A 20,721-nucleotide genomic window follows, 5' to 3' on the forward strand; every position below is an offset into this window, starting at 1 on the left:
TTTTGTATTGCTATTGGCATTCGGCTGGAATGTTTTGTTGTTCATAAAGTTGCATTTTTATTGTTAGTGTATGTTGTATGTTATTTGCATTTGCAATATTTGTGATTAAATATAATTGCAGTTTAATGAGTTCGCTGTTTATATAATATGTGAGTAATTTTAATGGGTGTGTGTGTCCGAGTGTGTAACAATTGAAATCGAAAGCTGAATACAACTTTTTTATCGTCATCGTCGTTCCTTCTACACACTGTGTGAATAATTGACGGCAATAGTGTGTGTGTTATTGTACAACAAAACAGATATACCCGCCCACACCCACAAACTAACTAACTCCACGCAATGTAAGCTCAAAATAATAATAGAAAAAAAAATTGAAAAATGTAAAACAAATTGAAAAACGTTGAAATTAAATTGTCTCTTGACCTCGGCTCTTAACATCGCTGGTTTTTTGCTTCTGTGCACTTGTAAGACAGCAAAAGAAACTCAAGCAGTGGTGTCGTCACTAGTTGTTGTTGGCTGTTTTCCTAAAAATAGCATAATATATAGAACTACACATACATACATGCAGGAGAAGACGAATTCCGGCATTTACCATCGTCGTAATATCGTGGTTAACAATGTTATTTTCATTCTCCATTCGCTTGCACTTTAGCCACAACAGAAGTAGAAAAACAACAGCAGGCAAGAAGCTTAAAAAGCGATGGAACGCGGGAGCAATTTCCCCAATGGCGCTAATGCGGCCTCGACCATGGCCACAGCTACAGCAACAACACCAACATCAACGACAACATCCACAACTACAGCAACGGCGGCTGTGCCACCGAAGAGAAAAACAACAATGGAACTGGTGCAACAACGTTTCAAGTCGGATGAAGAAGTTCAGTTGGTAAGTGACTATTTTGCATACATATGCATACATGCATGCACACATATACATACTTATGCATGCGAGTGTAACTGATTAATCGATTCATTGATTTGCCTGATTTTGCTATCTCTTCTCAAATATCAAGTACATTTGTCTTCTCAATGTTAGCATTTCAAATGTATCACGTATATTTAACATAGCACCGTAGATAGTTATTTAATGTACTATTTACATTTAACATAACTCCGCAAATAGAGGTTCGAGATAACATTGTTTGTTCAATCTCTTTAAATGTATTTCACTGTCTGGTGATAATTATTTTCATCCAGCACACTGGGAGAATTAGGCACAAAAGAAAAATTAGCAAAAAAAAAAATGAATAAAAGAATATAAATAAAAACTAGCACACGCATCTTCAAACTGGATTTGGCTAAAGTAATACATTTTAGATAATATTAAATAGTTCGAAGTAGTAATTTGTCAGTCATTTGTATGTTCAGTAGTGAAAACAATTAGCAAAGATTCATATAACTCCTTAATATGAGTAAAAAACAAATCCTCTAAAATTTGTTTGTCTTAGCTGATTTATTCATTTACTGACTGAACTATCAATGCAACAACCCAAACAGTTATCGAAATTCCCACTGTAACGATCTTAGATTGAGCAATAAAGTTAGGCAATAATGCACATAAAGTGTTGAATTATCAGCGGGAAGATTCGCTGTTCGATTCCATCAGTCACTTTCATTGTTACATTAAACCTGTATACAAACAAGTAAGAAAGTTACAGTCGAGTGTGCTCGACTGTGAGATACCCGCTACCCATTTTTAATAAGGGCAAAATATTGTGGTATTATTTTCAAAATATACCGAAAATACTAAAAAAATACTAAAAATATACCAAATGGTATGTTTGGTATACCGATACAGCACACCATTCAAAATATACCATAGACGGCACAATGTACCAGATTGTCGGCCAAAGCAACTAAGAGCCCTAGTAAGTGGGCGTTTTTGCCCATACAAAAGTATTTCTTTAATAACTTCCACAATTTTTTATCTGATCGCAACCAAATTTTCAGGAATCATAACTACTATAGTAATTATACTATATACCAAAATTCACAGCTCTAGCTTTAAATTTACGCTTGTTTTTCGATTTTTTTGGTTTGCGGGGGCGGAAGTGGGCGTGGCAAAAATTTGAAACAAACTTGATCTGCGTGCAAACATAGCAAATACTGTCGAAAAAAAATTATAGCTCTATCTCTTATAGTCTCTGAGATCTAGGTGTTCATACGGACAGACGGACGGACACACAGACGGACAGACGGACAGACACACAGACACACAGACGGACAGACGGACATGGCTAGATCGTCTCGGCTGTTGACGCTGATCAAGAATATATATACTTTATAGGGTCGGAGATGCCTCCTTCTGCCTGTTACATACATTTCCTGCCGGCACAAAGTTATAATACCCTTCTACCCTATGGGTAGCGGGTATAAAAATATTGTAACTGATAATAGCAAAATTTTATAAATCTATGGCGTCAATATAATCGTTTGATAAAGGAGGTCTTTAAATTTGTTGGCTCTTAAAATCTAGTTGATTATATAAAAAGATAGTTCGTAGTATATGATTTGATAAGATGCCAGTTCTTTCCAATTGGAAAACTTATAGTTAATATATTTATGTATATGTTTTGTCTCTCATCAGATCTTTGAAGCATATCAAATTATAGGACAGGAGCATGTCGAGGGTCTGCTGACATTGGTTTCATCCTCTAAGGGCGGCACATATGCGCTCGTTTCTTTCACTCTCCTGCGCACACCACTGAATGTGAGCAACGATTTGAAAATAAACAAAGTATATCCGATAAATAAAAGTTTCCAATTGACAAAGGGTAAATAACAAGTACAAGCACTGTTTTTGTATTCGTAACCTTTTAGTAATATGTTTTTGAATTTATTGCAGATTCCAAGAGTTCCATAACGCAGCAACAGTTTGATTTGTCAACAGATGACGAAAGACCAATCAAATATTATTATCACCCCATTAAAACGGACATAGAATCGGTTGATTACGAGGAATTCGTTGCTCATATTTATTCTTGCAAAAAGTCTATGTCGAATGCTGAAACACATGAGGAAAAAGTACTGAACTTTCGGTGGCTCGATGACTATCGTGAAATTGGTGAAGTGAAGCAGGAGCTAAAGAAACGTGAAAGTCAATATATCGTTTACAGAGATATTACGTATGAATACTGATTTTTGTAAACATATTTATGCATATGGTTAATACTTATATTTCGACACTTTTGTAGCATTTATTGTGCCACCTGGAATGTGAATAATCGACCATGTTGGGAGAACACCAGCTCACTGCAACCTTGGCTGGCACGAGGCGAAAATGCACCACATATTTATGCCATTGGATTGCAGGAGTTCGAAACAATTACCAAAATCATGATGCTCAATAGCAATCAACTGCAAATGTACACCTCACAATGGATGTAAGTATATTAAATCATACGAAATTGTGCAAAGATAAGTTATCTTATCTTATCTTATCGTGAGGCAATTGCAATAGCTTCCCAGCAAACAATGTCCGCTTTATGCAATGAATTAGTACAAACTAAGACAAAATTATGCTTTTAATTGTAAATCCCTTGAAACTATTATTAACACACGTTTCGCGTTTATAATTTTAATTTACTCACAAGATGCGTCACTTAACGAAAAATTTAATAATTTTTCATGCATTCATTAAAATTTATGAAGATGCATAAGATATTTTAACATAAAGCATTTTGAAACATCCGCTACCAATAACTTTTTGTTTGCTCTTAACAGACGCAAAATGATGGAGAACCTGCACACTGAGAATGGCATTGAATACGAGGAGTTGATGTCGGTTCGCTTGTCTGGAATCATATTAGCCATCATTGTGCGAAAGCAGCTGCGTCCACACATTCTTCGCTGTTGCATCCACAAGGTGACACGTGGATTCTTGAATGCAGTCGGCAACAAGGGCGGCGTTGGTGTCAGTTTGCAATTGAATGAGGCAAATCTATGCTTCATTAACTCACATCTGCCCGCGCATATGGAGAATATTGCGGCGCGCAACGAAGACTACGGAATTATTGAGAATGACATGCGATTCGAGGAAGAGGGTCGACCATTTCGCACTATCAGCGATCATGAGTAAGACTTTCTTTCTGTCTCTCTCTCTCTCTCTCTCTCTCTCTGTTAATAACAAATATGCGTAATTATTTGTAATAATAATACTTCATAATTGCATATTGTAGCCACATATTCTGGTTGGGAGATCTCAACTATCGCATACAGGAGCCGCCTGGATATCAGCGCCCGGGGGCGATGAGTGATGCGTCAACCTTTGAGCAACTCTTGCAATACGATCAGTTACGCAATGAGATGCGACATGATCGATGCTTCAGGGGCTACATGGAGGGTGATATCAAATTTGCACCCACATACAAATACGATGTGGATACCGATACGTATGACACGTCCGAAAAGCAACGAGCTCCAGCATATTGTGATCGCGTATTGTGGAAGGGTAACCGCATAGAACAGTTGGACTACAACAGCGTCATGGAGATAAGACAGAGCGATCATAAGCCCGTCTATGCCATATTTAAAGTGCAGATTAAGACACGCGACGAGGTTAAATACAAACGAGTGCAGGAGGAGGTGCTCAAGGCGGTGGATAAGCGTGAAAATGACAATCAACCCCAGATTCTTGCATCAAAGACCGTCATTGATTTTGGTCTTGTACGCTTCAATGAGCACTCAACGCGTGACTTTAATGTCTACAACAATTGTTCGCAACAGGTGGACTTTAAGTTTAAAGTGAAGGATGCACCAATTAATGACATTTGCGAGAAATGGCTGCGAGTGGATCCATGCTCCGATAGTCTAATGATTGACTCGGAACGCAGCATACAGCTACGAATGTTGGTCGATCCAAATTCCATAACGGGACTGCTGCGAAAGATGTGTATGACCAGGGGTAAATGCGATTTTGATATACTCATCTTGCATGTGGAGTCGGGACGCGATATTTTCATCACTGTGACTGGCGAATATCAACCGTGTTGCTTTGGTCTTTCCATGGAGACAATGTGCCGCACGAATCGACCTATTTGCGAATACAGGCAGGAGGAAATCAAGGAACTGGTAAATTGAACTTGCAAAAATGTTCATCAGATCGTAAAGTTTTAATTCGTCTTCAATTGTTGCTAGATGAATGATGTGTCGCCTGAATATCGTGTGACGATGCCACGGGAGTTCTTTCTACTCATCGATTATCTGCACAAGCAAGGAGATCGATTGCGGGGCATATTCCAAAGTTACGATCGCCGGAAGGCACTCAGTGCCAAGTTTAATGATGTACGCGATTGGCTCGACACTTGGTCCGAGGCTGAGTTTCGTACGTATCCCCAGCAGTGCCACATTGAAGCGATTGATATATTCATTATCATAATTATTTTGTTTTGCAGCTGGAACACCAGAAACAGCCGCCGAGGCTTTGCTGTTGCTGCTCGATTTGCCCGATCAGGCGCTGTTGGAGCCATTTGTAGAAGATCTACTAATCAGTAAGAGCAAATCAGAGGCCATGGAGCTGATAGCGTTGCTCAGTCCGCCGAAGCGTAATGTCTTTATGCATCTCTGCATGTTTCTGCGCGAGGGAATTGAGCGTCACGATTACGAGCTATCTAATGTTGGTGAGTTGTATACGATGATTAAAGCACAATACTATTTATGTAATTGTATAAATATATTTTAATTGCATGTATGTCAATCTCTTTCCATCCATCCAGCTTCGATATTCGGACGAATTCTATTGCGCAGCAGTAAATGCGCTGTGACGATAGATTACGCGAATCGTTGCAGTGAGTTTATGCGGCGCTTTATCTACATCGAAACTTCTGATGCAATCGTGGGTGGCAATGGACATGGACCCAGTTTGCAGACATAGTCGTTGACTCGATCGGCCTAGACGTAAACAAAAATAACATTATATACAGACCATAATATGGATGTAAATTAGTTACTTATTTATTTTAATTGTAATTCGGAATGTATTTGCCTAGTTTACTGGTATGCCAACCGAGTGAGTGAGTTAGAATTGTTCTATTTCTCTCTCTCTCTCCATTTTACTGTATCTCCGTGGCTCACTCTTGATGGCTTAGCATTTACGTACATATCTGTTCTATGCTTTACCTGTTAAATGTTTATGCACCTTACTAACAACAACTACATTCATCATCGATCACCATATTATGTATTATTATTATAATATGGCTTGCAGCCTAAATAGGGCTTAAAACACAAAAACAGAAAACTTAAAAAAAAAAATGCAAATAACAAACAAAAACACTTGCAATTAATGTCCAATTAACGGAGTGTTATCGCACTCATACTTAATGGAATATGTGCTGTACATACAATATACGAAATGATATTTGCTGTTGATTTGTTGATTCCAATTCATTCGACTAAATAACACTTGGTTTCAACTTAAGGTAATTACTATACATATTTAATTGTATGCATTTTGTTGTTATTTTTTTTGTGTTGTCGATTATTTAGTTAATAAGTCCAGCATCTTTAAGAAGTGAATTAAACATCACATATTTATGGCAGTTAAACTACCAGCCAATCAATAAGAATTTTCCTTGTCGGCAGGGCTATCAATTTAATAACATAATAATTACATAAACTATAATATATTTGGGGGTATACGAAGATTAACACGCTTACTCTATCACTTTCTTTTTCGCCATCTGTCTCCCTCTATCTCACGGTTTTACAATCAGAAGACACTGCAATATTTTATTATTGGATTAATCTGATCAATCCGATCCACAACACGCGCCCAGAACATTCCAAAATTTAAGAGAGTAATAAATGTTAATAAACGTTTAGTTTAACACCCAAATAATGTGTTAATTAATCATATACATATGTATGTACTATAAATATCCGTCAAAATAAAAAAAAAAACTGACATTCATCTTTGTTTTTAAAATTTAATGCAGTCATGTTTCTTTTATTGAATTATATTTCATATAATAAATCAATAAAAATAACTAATTCAGAATTTAAAGGACTAAGTAAAATACTTTTGCTGTTTGCAGGAAGTAACAGCAATTGATTTAATTATTAAAGCTTCAAGAATTCAATTGCCCGTTAAATTGGATGTGTTGAGTTCCATTAGAACTGCAAAATTATATTATCAACACTGAAATATGTGTGTGGCTGATGGCGATTTTTGCGCCAAAATATGCTTCACGTTACTCAACACTGCAAATTTGTCCTACTAGAATCCAGTTGATATAAAGCAATTAGTTCTAATTTCGCAATATTTATGAACCAGTCACCTAACAAAACGCTGCTCCTATTTTAATTTTTGTAATTTACAATTTGAATGAGAAATTTTCCAATATAAAGAGTAAACATACAATTTGTTAGAGTATTAGAGCTGTTAAGTGCAGCTTGTAGTGCAGCATTTTGTAGATTAAGTATACGACTAGGAGTTGATGCTGTAACTGGAAAATGGGAAAATATAGATATTTTCAGAGCTCTGCTTGTGTACAACGAAATTAAATAAGGATATTAGGTGTACTCTTTTAGGACTATTATAAGAATTACACAATTTTAATATACCCCAATACAGAGTTTCGGTTTTCTGCAGGGTAGCCAAAAACGAAACGCAGTGAAGCGCCTGACGCTTTGTGCTAGTGCAAGTGCAAATTAGGAAAAATCTTTACATGTTGGAATGCAAATGGAAGAGAATGGAGAGCAGCAGATTGTAGATGTGGATGGTGATATGATAAAGATATCGATAATTCTTGCCAACTCCCACATATAGTATATTATACCAAATAACTTAATCGATTAACGAGTCCTGCATATGAAAAGTAACAGTAGTAGATAAATAAAGTCACAAAGCAATCAGCAAATCCTTTTATAGATATTAGAATATGCACAGTGTATAACAAGTAAGAAAGCTACAGTCGAGTGTACTCGACTGTGAGATATCCGCTACCTATTTTAAATAAAAGCAATATATTTTGCGGTATTATTCTCAAAATATACCAAATATACTGTAAAAATACTAAAAATATGCCAAATGGTATATGTGGTATATCGGTGTAGTACCGCATTTAAAATATATCTTAGAGGGCACAGTATACCAGATTGTCACCCAAGGCAACTCAGACCCCTAGTAAGTAGGCGGTTTGCCTATACAAAAGTATTTCTTTAATAACTTCCAAAATTTTTATCTGATCGCAACCAAATTCTCAGGAATCATAACTACTATAGTTATTATTGTATATACCAAAATTCGCAAGCTAGCTTTTAAATTACGCTTGTTATTCGATTTTTTTATTTGCGGGGGCGGAAGTAGGCGTGTCAAAAATTTGAAAAAAAAACTTGATTTGCGTGCAAATATAACAAATGCTGTCGAAAAAAAATTTAGCTCTATCTCTTATAGTCTCTGAGATCTAGGTGTTCATACGGACAGACGTACAGACACACAGACGGACATGGCTAGATCATCTCGGCTGTTGACGCTGATCAAGAATATATATACTCTATAGGGTCGGAGATGCCTCCTTCTACCTGTTACATACATTTCTTGTTGGCACAAAGTTATAATACCCTTCTACCCTATGGGTAGCGGGTATAAAAAGAAAGGTTCATGTGAATTATTTCGGCATTTCTGGCTGTCCTGATTGCCTCCTGCTCCCGTTCTTGCCTGCTCTTTATCTTATTCTTTTTGCTGTTGTTGATGGTGTTTTCTGGGCAAGTACACAAGTATTTATATGCCTTATTACTGTTGAAAGTTGTTCGATCGTTCTTTCTGATCATACTCATTGACATAACAGCTTGCTAGCAAGCATTCTTTGTTCTTGGGGATGGCTCCTGCGCACACTACTGAATGTGAGCTAGGGTTGTCAAATATTTTTTAAAAAATATCGTATCGATTTCCACACTTTAAGTGGATTGGTTTCCCATGTAGCTTTGGGCAAGCTAAAATACAGTTTCAACTCCTTGTTTTCCTTGAATTCGTTCACTCTATGTCACTTCGGAATTCAGAGTGACGAAAGACAGCAATATCAAAAAATATCATTAAAAATATCGGAATTTCGATATTTGGGAAAACAAATCACGATAAAAATATATAAATTTTTGAAACATATCGATATATTGATATTGATTGATCACGATAAAAATATATAAATTTTTGAAACATATCGATATATTGATATTTTGATATATTATCAACAACCTTACTGTGAGCAGCAATTTGAAAATAAAGAAAGTATTTCCGATAAATACAAGTTTCCAACTGACAAAGAGTAAATAACAAGTACAAGCACTGTTTTCGTTTTCGTAACTGTTTAGTAATATATTTTTGAATTTTTTGCAGATTCCAAGAGTTCCATAACGCAATAATAGTTTGATTTGTCAACAGATGACGAAAGGCCAATTAAATATTATTATCACCCCATTAATAACACATGAGGAAAAAGTGCTGGACTCTCGGAGGCTCGATGACTATCGTGAAATTGGTGAAGTGAAGCAGGAGCTAAAGAAGCGTGAAAGTCACTATATCGTTTACAGAGATATTACGTATGAATACTGATTTTTGTAAACATATTTATGCATATGGTTAATACTTATATTTCGACACTTTTGTAGCATTTATTGTGCCACCTGGAATGTGAATAATCGACCATGTTGGGAGAACACCAGCTCACTGCAACCTTGGCTGGCACGAGGACAAAATGCACCACATATTTATGCCATTGGATTGCAGGAGTTCGAAACAATTACCAAAATCAAGATGCAAAATAGGAATCAACAGCAAATGTACACCTCAAAGTGCATGTAAGTATATTAAATCATACGAAATTGTGGAACAGCTTCCCAGCAAACAATGCCCGCTTTATGCAATGAATTGGTACAAACTAAGGCAAAATTATGCTTCTAATAGTAAATCACTTGAAACTATTATTAACACACGTTTCGCATTTATAATTTTAGTTTACTCACAAGATGCGTCACGAAAAATTTAATCATTTTTCATGCATGCATTAAAAGTTATGAAGATGAATAATACAATAAGATATTTCAACATAAAGAATTATGAGCTATCCGCCTCCAATAACATTTTTGTATGCTTTTCACAGACGCAAAATTATAGAGAATCTGCACATTGAGAATGGCATTGATTATGATGTGTTGAGGACGGTTCGCTTGTCTGGCATCATATTATCCATCATTGTACGCAAGGAGCTGCGTCCACACATTCTCCGCTGTTGCATCCACAAGGTGACATGTGGATTCTTGAATGCAGTCGGCAACAAGGGCGGCGTTGGTGTCAGTTTCCAATTAAATAATGCAAATCTATGCTTCATTAACTCACATCTCCCCGCGCATATGGAGAAGATTACGGCGCGCAACGAAGTCTACAAAGCTATTGAGAATGACATGCGATTCGGGGAAGAGGGTCGACCATTTCGCACTATCAGCGATCATGAGTAAGACTTTCTTTCTGTCTCTCTCTCTCTCTCTCTCTCTCTCTCTCTCTCTGTTAATAACAAATATGCGTAATTATTTGTAATAATAATACTTCATAATTGCATATTGTAGCCACATATTCTGGTTGGGAGATCTCAACTATCGCATACAGGAGCCGCCTGGATATCAGCGCCCGGGGGCGATGAGTGATGCGTCAACCTTTGAGCAACTCTTGCAATACGATCAGTTACGCAATGAGATGCGACATGATCGATGCTTCAGGGGCTACATGGAGGGTGATATCAAATTTGCACCCACATACAAATACGATGTGGATACCGATACGTATGACACGTCCGAAAAGCAACGAGCTCCAGCATATTGTGATCGCGTATTGTGGAAGGGTAACCGCATAGAACAGTTGGACTACAACAGCGTCATGGAGATAAGACAGAGCGATCATAAGCCCGTCTATGCCATATTTAAAGTGCAGATTAAGACACGCGACGAGGTTAAATACAAACGAGTGCAGGAGGAGGTGCTCAAGACTGTGGATAAGCGTGAAAATGACAATCAACCCCAGATTCATGCACCAAAGACCGTCATTGATTTTGGTCTTGTACGCTTCAATGAGCACTCAACGCTTGACTTTAATGTCTACAACAATTGTTCGCAACAGGTGGACTTTAAGTTTAAAGTGAAGGATGCACCAATTAATGACATTTGCGAGAAATGGCTGCGAGTGGATCCATGCTCCGATAGTCTAATGATTGACTCGGAACGCAGCATACAGCTACGCATGTTGGTCGATCCAAATTCCATAACGGGACTGCTGCGAAAGATGTGTATGACCAGGGGTAAATGCGATTTTGATATACTCATCTTGCATGTGGAGTCGGGACGCGACATTTTCATCACTGTGACTGGCGAATATCAACCGTGTTGCTTTGGCCTTTCCATGGAGACAATGTGCCTCACGAATCGACCTATTTGCGAATACAGACAGGAGGAAATCAAGGAACTGGTAAATTGAACTTGCAAAAATGTTCATCAGATCGTAAAGTTTTAATTCGTCTTCAATTTTTGCTAGATGAATGATGTGTCGACTGAATATCGTGTGACGATGCCACGGGAGTTCTTTCTACTCATCGATTATCTGCACAAGCAAGGAGATCGATTGCGGGGCATATTCCAAAGTTACGATCGCCGGAAGGCACTCAGTGCCAAGTTTAATGATGTACGCGATTGGCTCGACACTTGGTCCGAGGCTGAGTTTCGTACGTATCCCCAGCAGTGCCACATTTTATATATTCATTATCATAATTATTTTGTTTTGCAGCTGGAACACCAGAAACAGCCGCCGAGGCTTTGCTGTTGCTGCTCGATTTGCCCGATCAGGCGCTGTTGGAGCCATTTGTAGAAGATCTACTAATCAGTAAGAGCAAATCAGAGGCCATGGAGCTGATAGCGTTGCTCAGTCCGCCGAAGCGTAATGTCTTTATGCATCTCTGCATGTTTCTGCGCGAGGGAATTGAGCGTCACGATTACGAGCTATCTAATGTTGGTGAGTTGTATACGATGATTAAAGCACAATACTATTTATGTAATTGTATAAATACATTTTAATTGCATGTATGTCAATCTCTTTCCATCCATCCAGCTTCGATATTCGGACGAATTCTATTGCGCAGCAGTAAATGCGCTGTGACGATAGATTACGCGAATCGTTGCAGTGAGTTTATGCGGCGCTTTATCTACATCGAAACTTCTGATGCAATCGTGGGTGGCAATGGACATGGACCCATTTTGCAGACATAGTCGTTGACTCGATCGGCCTAGACGTGAAAGAAATTACATTATATACCGACCATAATATGGATGTAAATAAGTTGCTTATTTATTTTAATTGTAATTCGGAATGAATTTGCTTTACCTGTTAAATGTTTATGCCCCTTACTAACATCAACTACATTCATCATCGATCACCATATTATGTATTATTATAATATGGCTTGCAGCCTAAATGGGGCATAAAACGAAAACAGAAATCTTAAAAAAAATGCAAATAACAAACGAAAACAGAAATCTTAAAAAAAAATGCAAATAACAAACAAAAACACATGCAATTAATGTCCAATTAACGGAGTGTTATCGCACTCATACTTAATGGAATATGTGCTGTACATATGTATGTACAATATTTGCTGTTGTTGATTTGTTGATTCCAATTCACTTGGCTTTAACTTAAGGTACTTTGTATTTAATTTTATGCATTTTGTTGTTATTTTGTTTGTGTTGTCGATTATTTAGTTAATAAGTCCAGCATCTTTAAGAAGTGAATTAAACATCACATATTTATGGCAGTTAAACTACCAGCCAATCAATAAGAATTTTCCTTGTCGGCAGGGCTATCAATTTAATAACATAATAATTACATAAACTATAATATATTCGGGGGTACGAAAATTAACACGCTTACTCTATCACTTTCTTTTTCGCCATCTATCTCCCTCTATCTCACGGTTTTACAATCAGAAGACACTGCAATATTTTATTATTGGATTAATCTGATCAATCCGATCCACAACACGCGCCCAGAACATTCCAAAATTTAAGAGAGTAATAAATGTTAATAAACGTTTAGTTTAACACCCAAATAATGTGTTAATTAATCATATACATATGTATGTACTATAAATATCCGTCAAAATAAAAAAAAAACAAGTAAGAAAGCTACAGTCGAGTGTACTCGACTGTGAGATACCCGCTACCCATTTTGAATAAAAGAAACATATTTTGCGGTATTTTCTCAAAATATACCGAATATACTGCAAAAATACTAAAAATATACCAAAGGGTATATTTGGTATATCGACATAGTACCGCATTCAAAAAATACCATAGACGGCACAATATACCAGATTGTCAGCCAAAGCAACTCAGACCCTAGTAAGTAAGCGTTTTTGTCCATACAAAAGTATTTCTTTAATAACTTCGACAATTTTTATCTGATCGCAACCAGGCATCATAACTACTATAGTAAATATTGTATATACCAAAATTCACAATTCTAGCTTTAAAATTACGCTTGTTATTCGATTTTTTTGATTTGCGGGGGCGGAAGTGGGCGTGGCAAAAATTTGAAACAAACTTGATCTGCGTGCAAACATAACAAATGCTGTCGAAAAAAAATTATAGCTCTATCTCTTATAGTCTCTGAGATCTAGGTGTTCATACGGACAGACGGACAGACGGACAGACACACAGACGGACAGACGGACATGGCTATATCGTCTCGGCTGTTGACGCTGATCAAGAATATATATACTTTATAGGGTCGCAGATGCCTCCTTCTACCTGTTACATACATTTCCTGCCGGCACAAAGTTATAATACCCTTCTACCCTATGGGTAGCGGGTATAAAAAACTGACATTCATCTATGTTTTTAAAATTTAATGCAGTTATGTTTCTTTTATTGAATTATATTTCAGATAATAAATCAATAAAAATAACTTATTCAAAATTAAAGGACTAAGTAAAATACTTTTGCTGTAAGCAATTGATTTAATTATTAAAGCTTCAAGAATTCAATTGCCCGTTAAATTGGATGTGTTGAGTTCCATTAGAACTGCAAAATTATATTATCAACACTGAAATATGTATGTATGTGGCTGATGGCGATTTTTGCGCCAAAATATGCTTCACGTTACTCAACACTGCAATTTGTTCTACTAGAATTCAGTTGATATAAAGCAATTACCTGCATGGTAAAGAAAAGTATTTTTGCTTATACACAATGTGGTCATATTGAAGCACAATAGCCGAGTTGTTTTTTACATTTAGCAGCAAAGCGCAGAATGGAAAGATCGGAAGAGTTTATGAAATATTTGCGATTCAAAACAAAAGAAACACATGGCAACATACCAGACTGGGAGCGGCCATCAACGAGCAGCAATCCACCACGCTCTCCGCCACCCGATGACGATACAGCCTCCGAGCTGAATAGCAGCCTGGAAATAAGCGGTCCCATCGAAGCCTCCGATGCCGATAACAGCGAAGTCGATCAATCGATTGCTACAACAGATGCCGACAAACAAACAATTGAGTCGGAGACAAGTACGGTGTCAGTGGCAGAAACTGGGGAGATGGCGGAGCCTCATTCGCAACAAATGGACGCTAATCGCAGTTCCGTCTTCGAGGACGAGAGCAGCAACAGCGGCAGCTCGAGCAGCGGTGAACGAAGCGATACCAGTTCATCAGACTCGGATGAGGGCAGCGATGTTCGCGCTGATGCTACCGAAGATGAGCATTCACCCAATACAGTTGTCTTTGTGAGTAACGAAGAGTTTGCCGGCAGCCTTAATGTGGCTGTCGGAGAAGAGGAGGAGGGAGTTAGCAAAAGTGTTGCTGCCGCAGAAGAAATGGTTGCCAGCAGCGAGGTGACAGAGGTGGCTGTCGAAGATGTTACTCCAAGCAACGCAGTGGAAATGGCAAGCAAAGCGGAAACTCAGGCGGAAGCAGACATTGAAATGGAAGCAGTGGTGACAGAGGTGACGGAGACACCCGAGTCGCCCACCGATGACGGGGACATCGATCTGTTGCTGCCATACAAACGTATGCGTTACATGCCACCAGAGGCGTCCACATACAGTCAACATACAGAGATGCGTCAACCGCCAGCTCCGCCGGTGCCACGAGTGGTGGTACGTGATGTACGGCAACAGCGGATGGCTGCGCCACCGAAACCCACACGCAATCTGCTCAACGAAGACATTGAGAACATTTCGGGCAGCAGTGAGGAGAGCAACAGCAGCGAAGAGAGCGAAGACAATGAGGATGACGATGAATTCGATGAGAATGATGATGATGGTGATGATGATGCCACGTCGCGCGAGATGGAGACGGCGCCCGGAACAACCGATGTGGAGGCTGAAAGTGGTGATATTGGCGGTGGCAGCGCAAGTGGCGGTGATCCGACACTGCAAAAGATCGATATCATTGAAAATCCGAATAGGATCTATTATATACGACGCGACGATGGCACTGTACATGCCGGCCAAGTGTTACAATCACGATGCACGGACAATACGGGCACGCCGAATGAATACTATGTGCACTATGTTGGTCTCAATCGTCGTCTGGACGCCTGGGTAAGCAGACATCGCATCTCAACGAATGCTGAAGATTTAGGTGGCGTGACAGTACCAACGCCAATACCATCGACACCAGCGATTAGCGAACAGCCTGGCACAAGCAGTGCTAGTCTAAGTGCTAGTGCCAGCGGCATTGGGAGTGGTAGCGGCAGTGGAAGTGGCAGTGCAAGTGGAGCTAATATCGTTGTAAGCAGCAGTAGCAGCAGCAGCGGTCAGGCAACGGAACAACGACCCAAGCGACAGGTGAACAAGGATTACTATCTGTCGGCATGCGATAAGAATCGCTATGATTACAGCGACAAGAAGATGACACGTTACCAAAAGCGACGCTACGATGAGATTAATCATGTGCAGAAGAGTCATGCCGAACTCACAGCCGCCCAAGCAGCCCTCGAAAAGGAGCACGAGAACATAACGAAAATCAAATACATTGATAAGCTGCAATTTGGCAACTATGAGATTAATACCTGGTACTTTAGTCCATTCCCCGGCAAATATGGAAAGGCGCGTGTGCTGTACGTCTGCGAATATTGCCTCAAGTATATGCTGCTAGAGAAGAGCTATCGGTACCACATGAGCGAATGCAAGCGACGTCAGCCGCCTGGTGAGGAAATCTATCGCAAGGGTACCATTTCCATATTTGAGGTGAATGGCAAAAAGGAGCCGCTCTATTGTCAGCTGCTCTGTCTGATGGCCAAACTGTTTCTCGACCACAAGGGTCTCTTCTTCGACATGGATCCATTCTTTTTCTATGTGCTCTGCGAAATTGACAAGGAGGGCAGTCACATTGTTGGCTATTTCTCCAAAGAGAAGGGTTCTTATAACAATGTGGCATGCATTCTTGTCTTGCCACCGCATCAGCGCAAAGGCTATGGAAAACTCTTAATTGCCTTTAGCTATGTGCTGTCGCGCGAAGAGGGCATCATTGGCAGCCCGGAGACACCGCTGTCCGATCTGGGACGTCTCAGCTATCGCAGCTATTGGGCGTACACGTTGCTCGAACTGATGAAGGGACGCAGCTCAGCGGAACAGACGAGCATCGAGGAATTAAGCAAAGAGAGCGGCATTACCCGAGATGACATCATTTATACGCTGCAATCGATGAAGATGATAAAATATTGGAAGGGACAAAATGTGATTTGTGTGACGGCCAAGACCATACACGAGCATCTACAGTTGCCCCAATTCAAGCGACCCAAACTCACTATCGATTTAAACCTCTTGAATTGGAAGCCACACAACACATTGCCATACCTCATCACTCAGGTGCGCACCATTGTGCCGGCGCCAACGGTGCCAGGCTCGCCGGCAACTCTAGGTACATTGGCTGCCCTTGGTGTTCATGCGGCTATCGGAGGACTTGGAGCGCCGGCCGCATTGGGCACGCCAGCGGCTCAGGGAGCACCTCCACCGCAGGAAGCGCCAGCGGCCATTGATATGCCAGAGGCATCTGAGGAGGCAAAAAGTCAAGCGTCAGCCACTCAGGCTGGCGGTTCTCGAGAGGAAGCCGAGAGTACGGAGGCTGGTGAGGATCTGGATAGTTCTATGGAGGCCGAGCCGCCGGCGACAGTAGCAAGAGTTTATTAGATTATGCTTTTTTTTTGCACGCTTAAGTAATTTGAACCATATCTGTTTGCTTCAGATACCTATTATTATGAAAATGTATTGACAAGCTAAAATTAAGTAGATTGTAATATTTTTTTTGTATTTTCTAAGTTTCAGAAATTTAATCATGAATAATAATTAGTGAGTTCAACCAATTTTTTTTGTACACAATAAATAAAAGCAGAAACTGAAACCAGTGTTATTAGTAAAAGGAAATATTACATATTTCAATTAAACATTAGGTTTACTTAGATACGGAAATTGGTAAGCATAATGCATATTGTGGATGAGAGTTTATAGAAATCCCGCAAGCTTAAATACTCTCAGGCCTTGCAGTTTGACCCTATAGCATAGTTCACATTAATTAGATGATTAATGCGGGCGCAGTTGATCTTAATTATAACTGCTTCAATTATAACTGAAATTTATTGGAACATATTTGGTATAAGTTTTGGTATATTTACTTCATTTGTATTTTGCCGAGCTCATCCAACTTTAGCTTTTAAACATTTAAAGTTGTTTAATTTTTCCAATAGTTAAAAAGTTATTTATTTATAGGCCATTATTTAAAATTGAAATCAGAAAAAAATAAATGTTTTTCATTAAACATTCTGTGATGTGCTTTTTGTTTTGTGTCGGCTCGGTATATTTACTATCACCAGGGTGTGCTATAACACAAAAAAAATTAAATACTAATACTCTGTTATCGATAACAAAAATAACTGTAGTGCTTCAGCCCTAGTCGTGCCGGCTTAATTTTGTTTGCTTGCTGTCCTGCGCCGTTTTATGTGAGGGAGAAATAACAAATCAACTGCAAGAAATGGGTCTGCTGTCCGATCCATCGCTGTCCACGCACAACAAGCTGGTGGACAATTTGGCCAAGCATGTGCGCAAACTGTGCCTCGCCCTCTACACAGCGGGTGTGGTTTGGTTTCTGTGTCTGGCGATGCCCGAATTCAATCATGGCACGTACCTATCGGAGAATGCACTGTCACCAGGTAACATTGTTAAGCGAACTGTTTTGCAAGTGCTGTTGATAGACAAGCCTATTTTTGTGCAGGTCTTGTGTACCCGGAGATACGCATCGAGGCGAATCGCTTGGCTGTTCAGCTGTTGGAGGAATTGCAGCGCGAACGTAAGGATCATCAGTCAACAACGCCACACGCTTGGATTGCTGCCAAATTCCAAGAGTTTGGTCTCGAGACGCACACACACAACTATACGCTGCGATATCCATTTGGCGATGGCAAAGAGTTTCATGGCAAGAACATTTATGGTATATTGCGTGCACCACGCATCGGTTCCACAGAGGGTATCGTCTTCTCAGCTCCATATCGTGTGCCTAGCTCGGTGCATGTCGACATTACGCCCAGTGTGCCACTTTTGCTCGCCTTTGCCGACTTTGCCAGACGTAAGTTGACCAATTCGATGACAAGAATATTACATTAATTATCTGCGTTTTTAGGTAAGAACTATTGGGCCAAGGATCTCATATTCTTGGTAACCGAACAAGAGCAGCTGGGTATGCAGGCGTGGCTAGAAGCCTATCATGATGGCGACAAGGAATCCGATAGTTCCGATGCCTATTTGCGTGCTGGAAATCTGCCAGCACGTGCCGGCTCCTTGCAGGCGGCATTAAACATTGAAGTGCAGGATTTGGAAGTTGGTAAGAAGTCTTTTCTATATATAATCTTTTATCGAAGGAATAATAATATAGTTTTGGCAATCTAATTTATAATGATGATGTTTTCCGTAGATTACATTGATGTGAAAATTGAAGGTTTGAATGGAAAGTTGCCTAATTTGGACATGTTTAATTTGGTGCAACGCATTATGGCACGTGAAGGCGTCGTCTCCGGCTATAAGCACACACCGCGCAAGAAGCGTCGTTCCCATCAATCGAACTATGAGCAAAATCTGCGCCAAATGCTGGCCATGCTATCGTCTCAAGCCTCGGGTGTACCGAATGGCAATCACGGTCTGTTCCATCGCTATCGCATCGATGCGTTGACCATAACAGCATCGAAGCGGGTGACCAATGCTAATGTGAAGAGCAATCCAACGTCAGCGGCGGTGCCACTGTTGAAGGCCATTGAGGGCATTGCACGCAGTCTGAACAATTTGCTGGAACGCTTTCATCAGAGTTTCTTCTTCTATGTGATTGTGAATAATGATCGTTACATCTCCATTGGCGATTATATGCCAGCATTGATAGCGCTCGTTGCCTGCACATTCATCAAGGCCTATCTCACCTGGTCGACACTGGATGTCACCGTTGCTGCAACACAATCGGATGCTAAAAGTGCTGGTGGAAAGGCAACATTGGCCGCCGATACAATGAAACTCTCATTGCCCTATGGCTCGGTGTTGATCTATCTCACATTTGTCCTGCTCATCGGTTATTGCGGCAATGTGTTGCCACTGCAGGAATACTTTTCGAAATTACCGTTGAGCGCAGCCCCATTAACTGCGAGCATTCTGGTCGGATTGACTGTGATTGGATTCGTGTTGCCATTTGTAGTTACTCTACCGCCGGGCGGACTGGAGCTGCTTCACATTGGTCTGCTGCTCATTTATGGTTGTGCTATGATCGTCATTGGACTACTTAACTTTTCCTTGGGCTTCTTTGTGGCTGTGATTTCGATGCCCTTGATAATTGCTTTGAATACGAAGGCGGGCGATAAATCGATGCGTAATCTGACTTGTGTCTGGACTTTGTTATTGAATCCATTGGTTATCATCTATATTATTGTGTTGATCATGAGTTTCTATCAGTTTCCTGAGCTCACCGCACTGCAATTATTGCCACGTGCCGCTTCGGCTGCCATGGATGCAGCCACGTTTGCTCTTATTGATTCAGTGGTAAGTTAATCTATACATGACCAAATTTCTGTCGGCTTGAATTATTAATTTCATTTCTCTTTGCAGATCTATGGCAATTGGCTTTATTTTGTCGTTTGCACCATTTTCCTGCCGCTCTGGATTATTAGCTGGACACTGGCGGTGGGCAAGCGCCGGGATGTTGAGATTACTAAGACTAAGCTGAAAACCAATTGATTTAACATTGTATTATTTCCATATCTGTTTAATATGATATTTTAATAAATGAGATATGTATGCGTTAGAATGTTATTGCTTCAAAATCGTTCCATATCATAAGCTACCATTTTAATATAATAAATGTGAACAATTTTAACTTGTAATCAGCACTGGGTTTAATCGCTCTAATCTTCTTTTGTTTACACTAGTTTTAAAGAGGACCAACTTAAAGATAAAAATGTGAAGTTCTACGTAAGTTAAAGATAAATCAAGCTCTATGCTATTTTTCTGAGCAATTATTTATTATAAAATGGGCAGTAAACATATAAAGGTGTTTTCTGTGTTTTCGATTGCAAAGATAAGAACTAGAAAAGAGTGATTAATATTAAATCGGTCAACTAAACTTGAATTGAACTTCGCTTTTTTTTTATATTTTTTTTTTTTTAACAGTTTTAAATGTTTTAAATTTAATACTAAAATTGATCAAGCACAAA

General features: G+C 39.4%; 4 protein-coding genes across 5 annotated transcripts; all 4 read left to right on the top strand.

The window, feature by feature from the left end:
* The first annotated feature begins 2 nt into the window (after window positions 1-2).
* Window positions 3-6,806, top strand: LOC133847942 (type II inositol 1,4,5-trisphosphate 5-phosphatase). 2 transcript variants are annotated; one of them, XM_062283278.1, is made up of 10 exons: window positions 3-149; window positions 653-886; window positions 2,588-2,774; window positions 2,846-3,125; window positions 3,195-3,383; window positions 3,724-4,074; window positions 4,179-5,070; window positions 5,137-5,323; window positions 5,394-5,618; window positions 5,715-6,806. In XM_062283278.1, the coding sequence occupies exons 2-10, from the start codon at window positions 701-703 to the stop codon at window positions 5,870-5,872; spliced, it is 2,655 nt and encodes an 884-aa protein (XP_062139262.1). In that variant the 5' UTR covers window positions 3-149; window positions 653-700; the 3' UTR covers window positions 5,873-6,806. The 2 variants fall into 2 exon arrangements, with proteins under 2 accessions (XP_062139262.1, XP_062139261.1); XM_062283277.1 differs by lacking the exon at window positions 3-149 and adding an exon at window positions 216-341.
* A 3,232-nt stretch (window positions 6,807-10,038) lies between these two features.
* Window positions 10,039-12,340, top strand: LOC133847318 (type II inositol 1,4,5-trisphosphate 5-phosphatase-like). The gene is made up of 5 exons (XM_062282282.1): window positions 10,039-10,448; window positions 10,561-11,452; window positions 11,519-11,705; window positions 11,768-11,992; window positions 12,089-12,340. The coding sequence occupies exons 1-5, from the start codon at window positions 10,054-10,056 to the stop codon at window positions 12,244-12,246; spliced, it is 1,857 nt and encodes a 618-aa protein (XP_062138266.1). The 5' UTR covers window positions 10,039-10,053; the 3' UTR covers window positions 12,247-12,340.
* A 1,877-nt stretch (window positions 12,341-14,217) lies between these two features.
* Window positions 14,218-17,284, top strand: LOC133847316 (males-absent on the first protein). Its single transcript, XM_062282280.1, has one exon. It carries the CDS (start codon window positions 14,288-14,290, stop codon window positions 17,168-17,170), a length of 2,883 nt encoding a protein of 960 aa, XP_062138264.1. The 5' UTR covers window positions 14,218-14,287; the 3' UTR covers window positions 17,171-17,284.
* Window positions 17,285-17,901: 617 nt separating this feature from the next.
* Window positions 17,902-20,315, top strand: LOC133847317 (glycosylphosphatidylinositol anchor attachment 1 protein). The gene is made up of 5 exons (XM_062282281.1): window positions 17,902-18,186; window positions 18,249-18,599; window positions 18,654-18,854; window positions 18,945-20,050; window positions 20,117-20,315. The coding sequence occupies exons 1-5, from the start codon at window positions 18,009-18,011 to the stop codon at window positions 20,243-20,245; spliced, it is 1,965 nt and encodes a 654-aa protein (XP_062138265.1). The 5' UTR covers window positions 17,902-18,008; the 3' UTR covers window positions 20,246-20,315.
* Window positions 20,316-20,721: the final 406 nt, after the last annotated feature.

Source organism: Drosophila sulfurigaster, chromosome X (assembly GCF_023558435.1).
Source record: "Drosophila sulfurigaster albostrigata strain 15112-1811.04 chromosome X, ASM2355843v2, whole genome shotgun sequence".
Classification (NCBI taxonomy): domain Eukaryota; kingdom Metazoa; phylum Arthropoda; class Insecta; order Diptera; family Drosophilidae; genus Drosophila; species Drosophila sulfurigaster.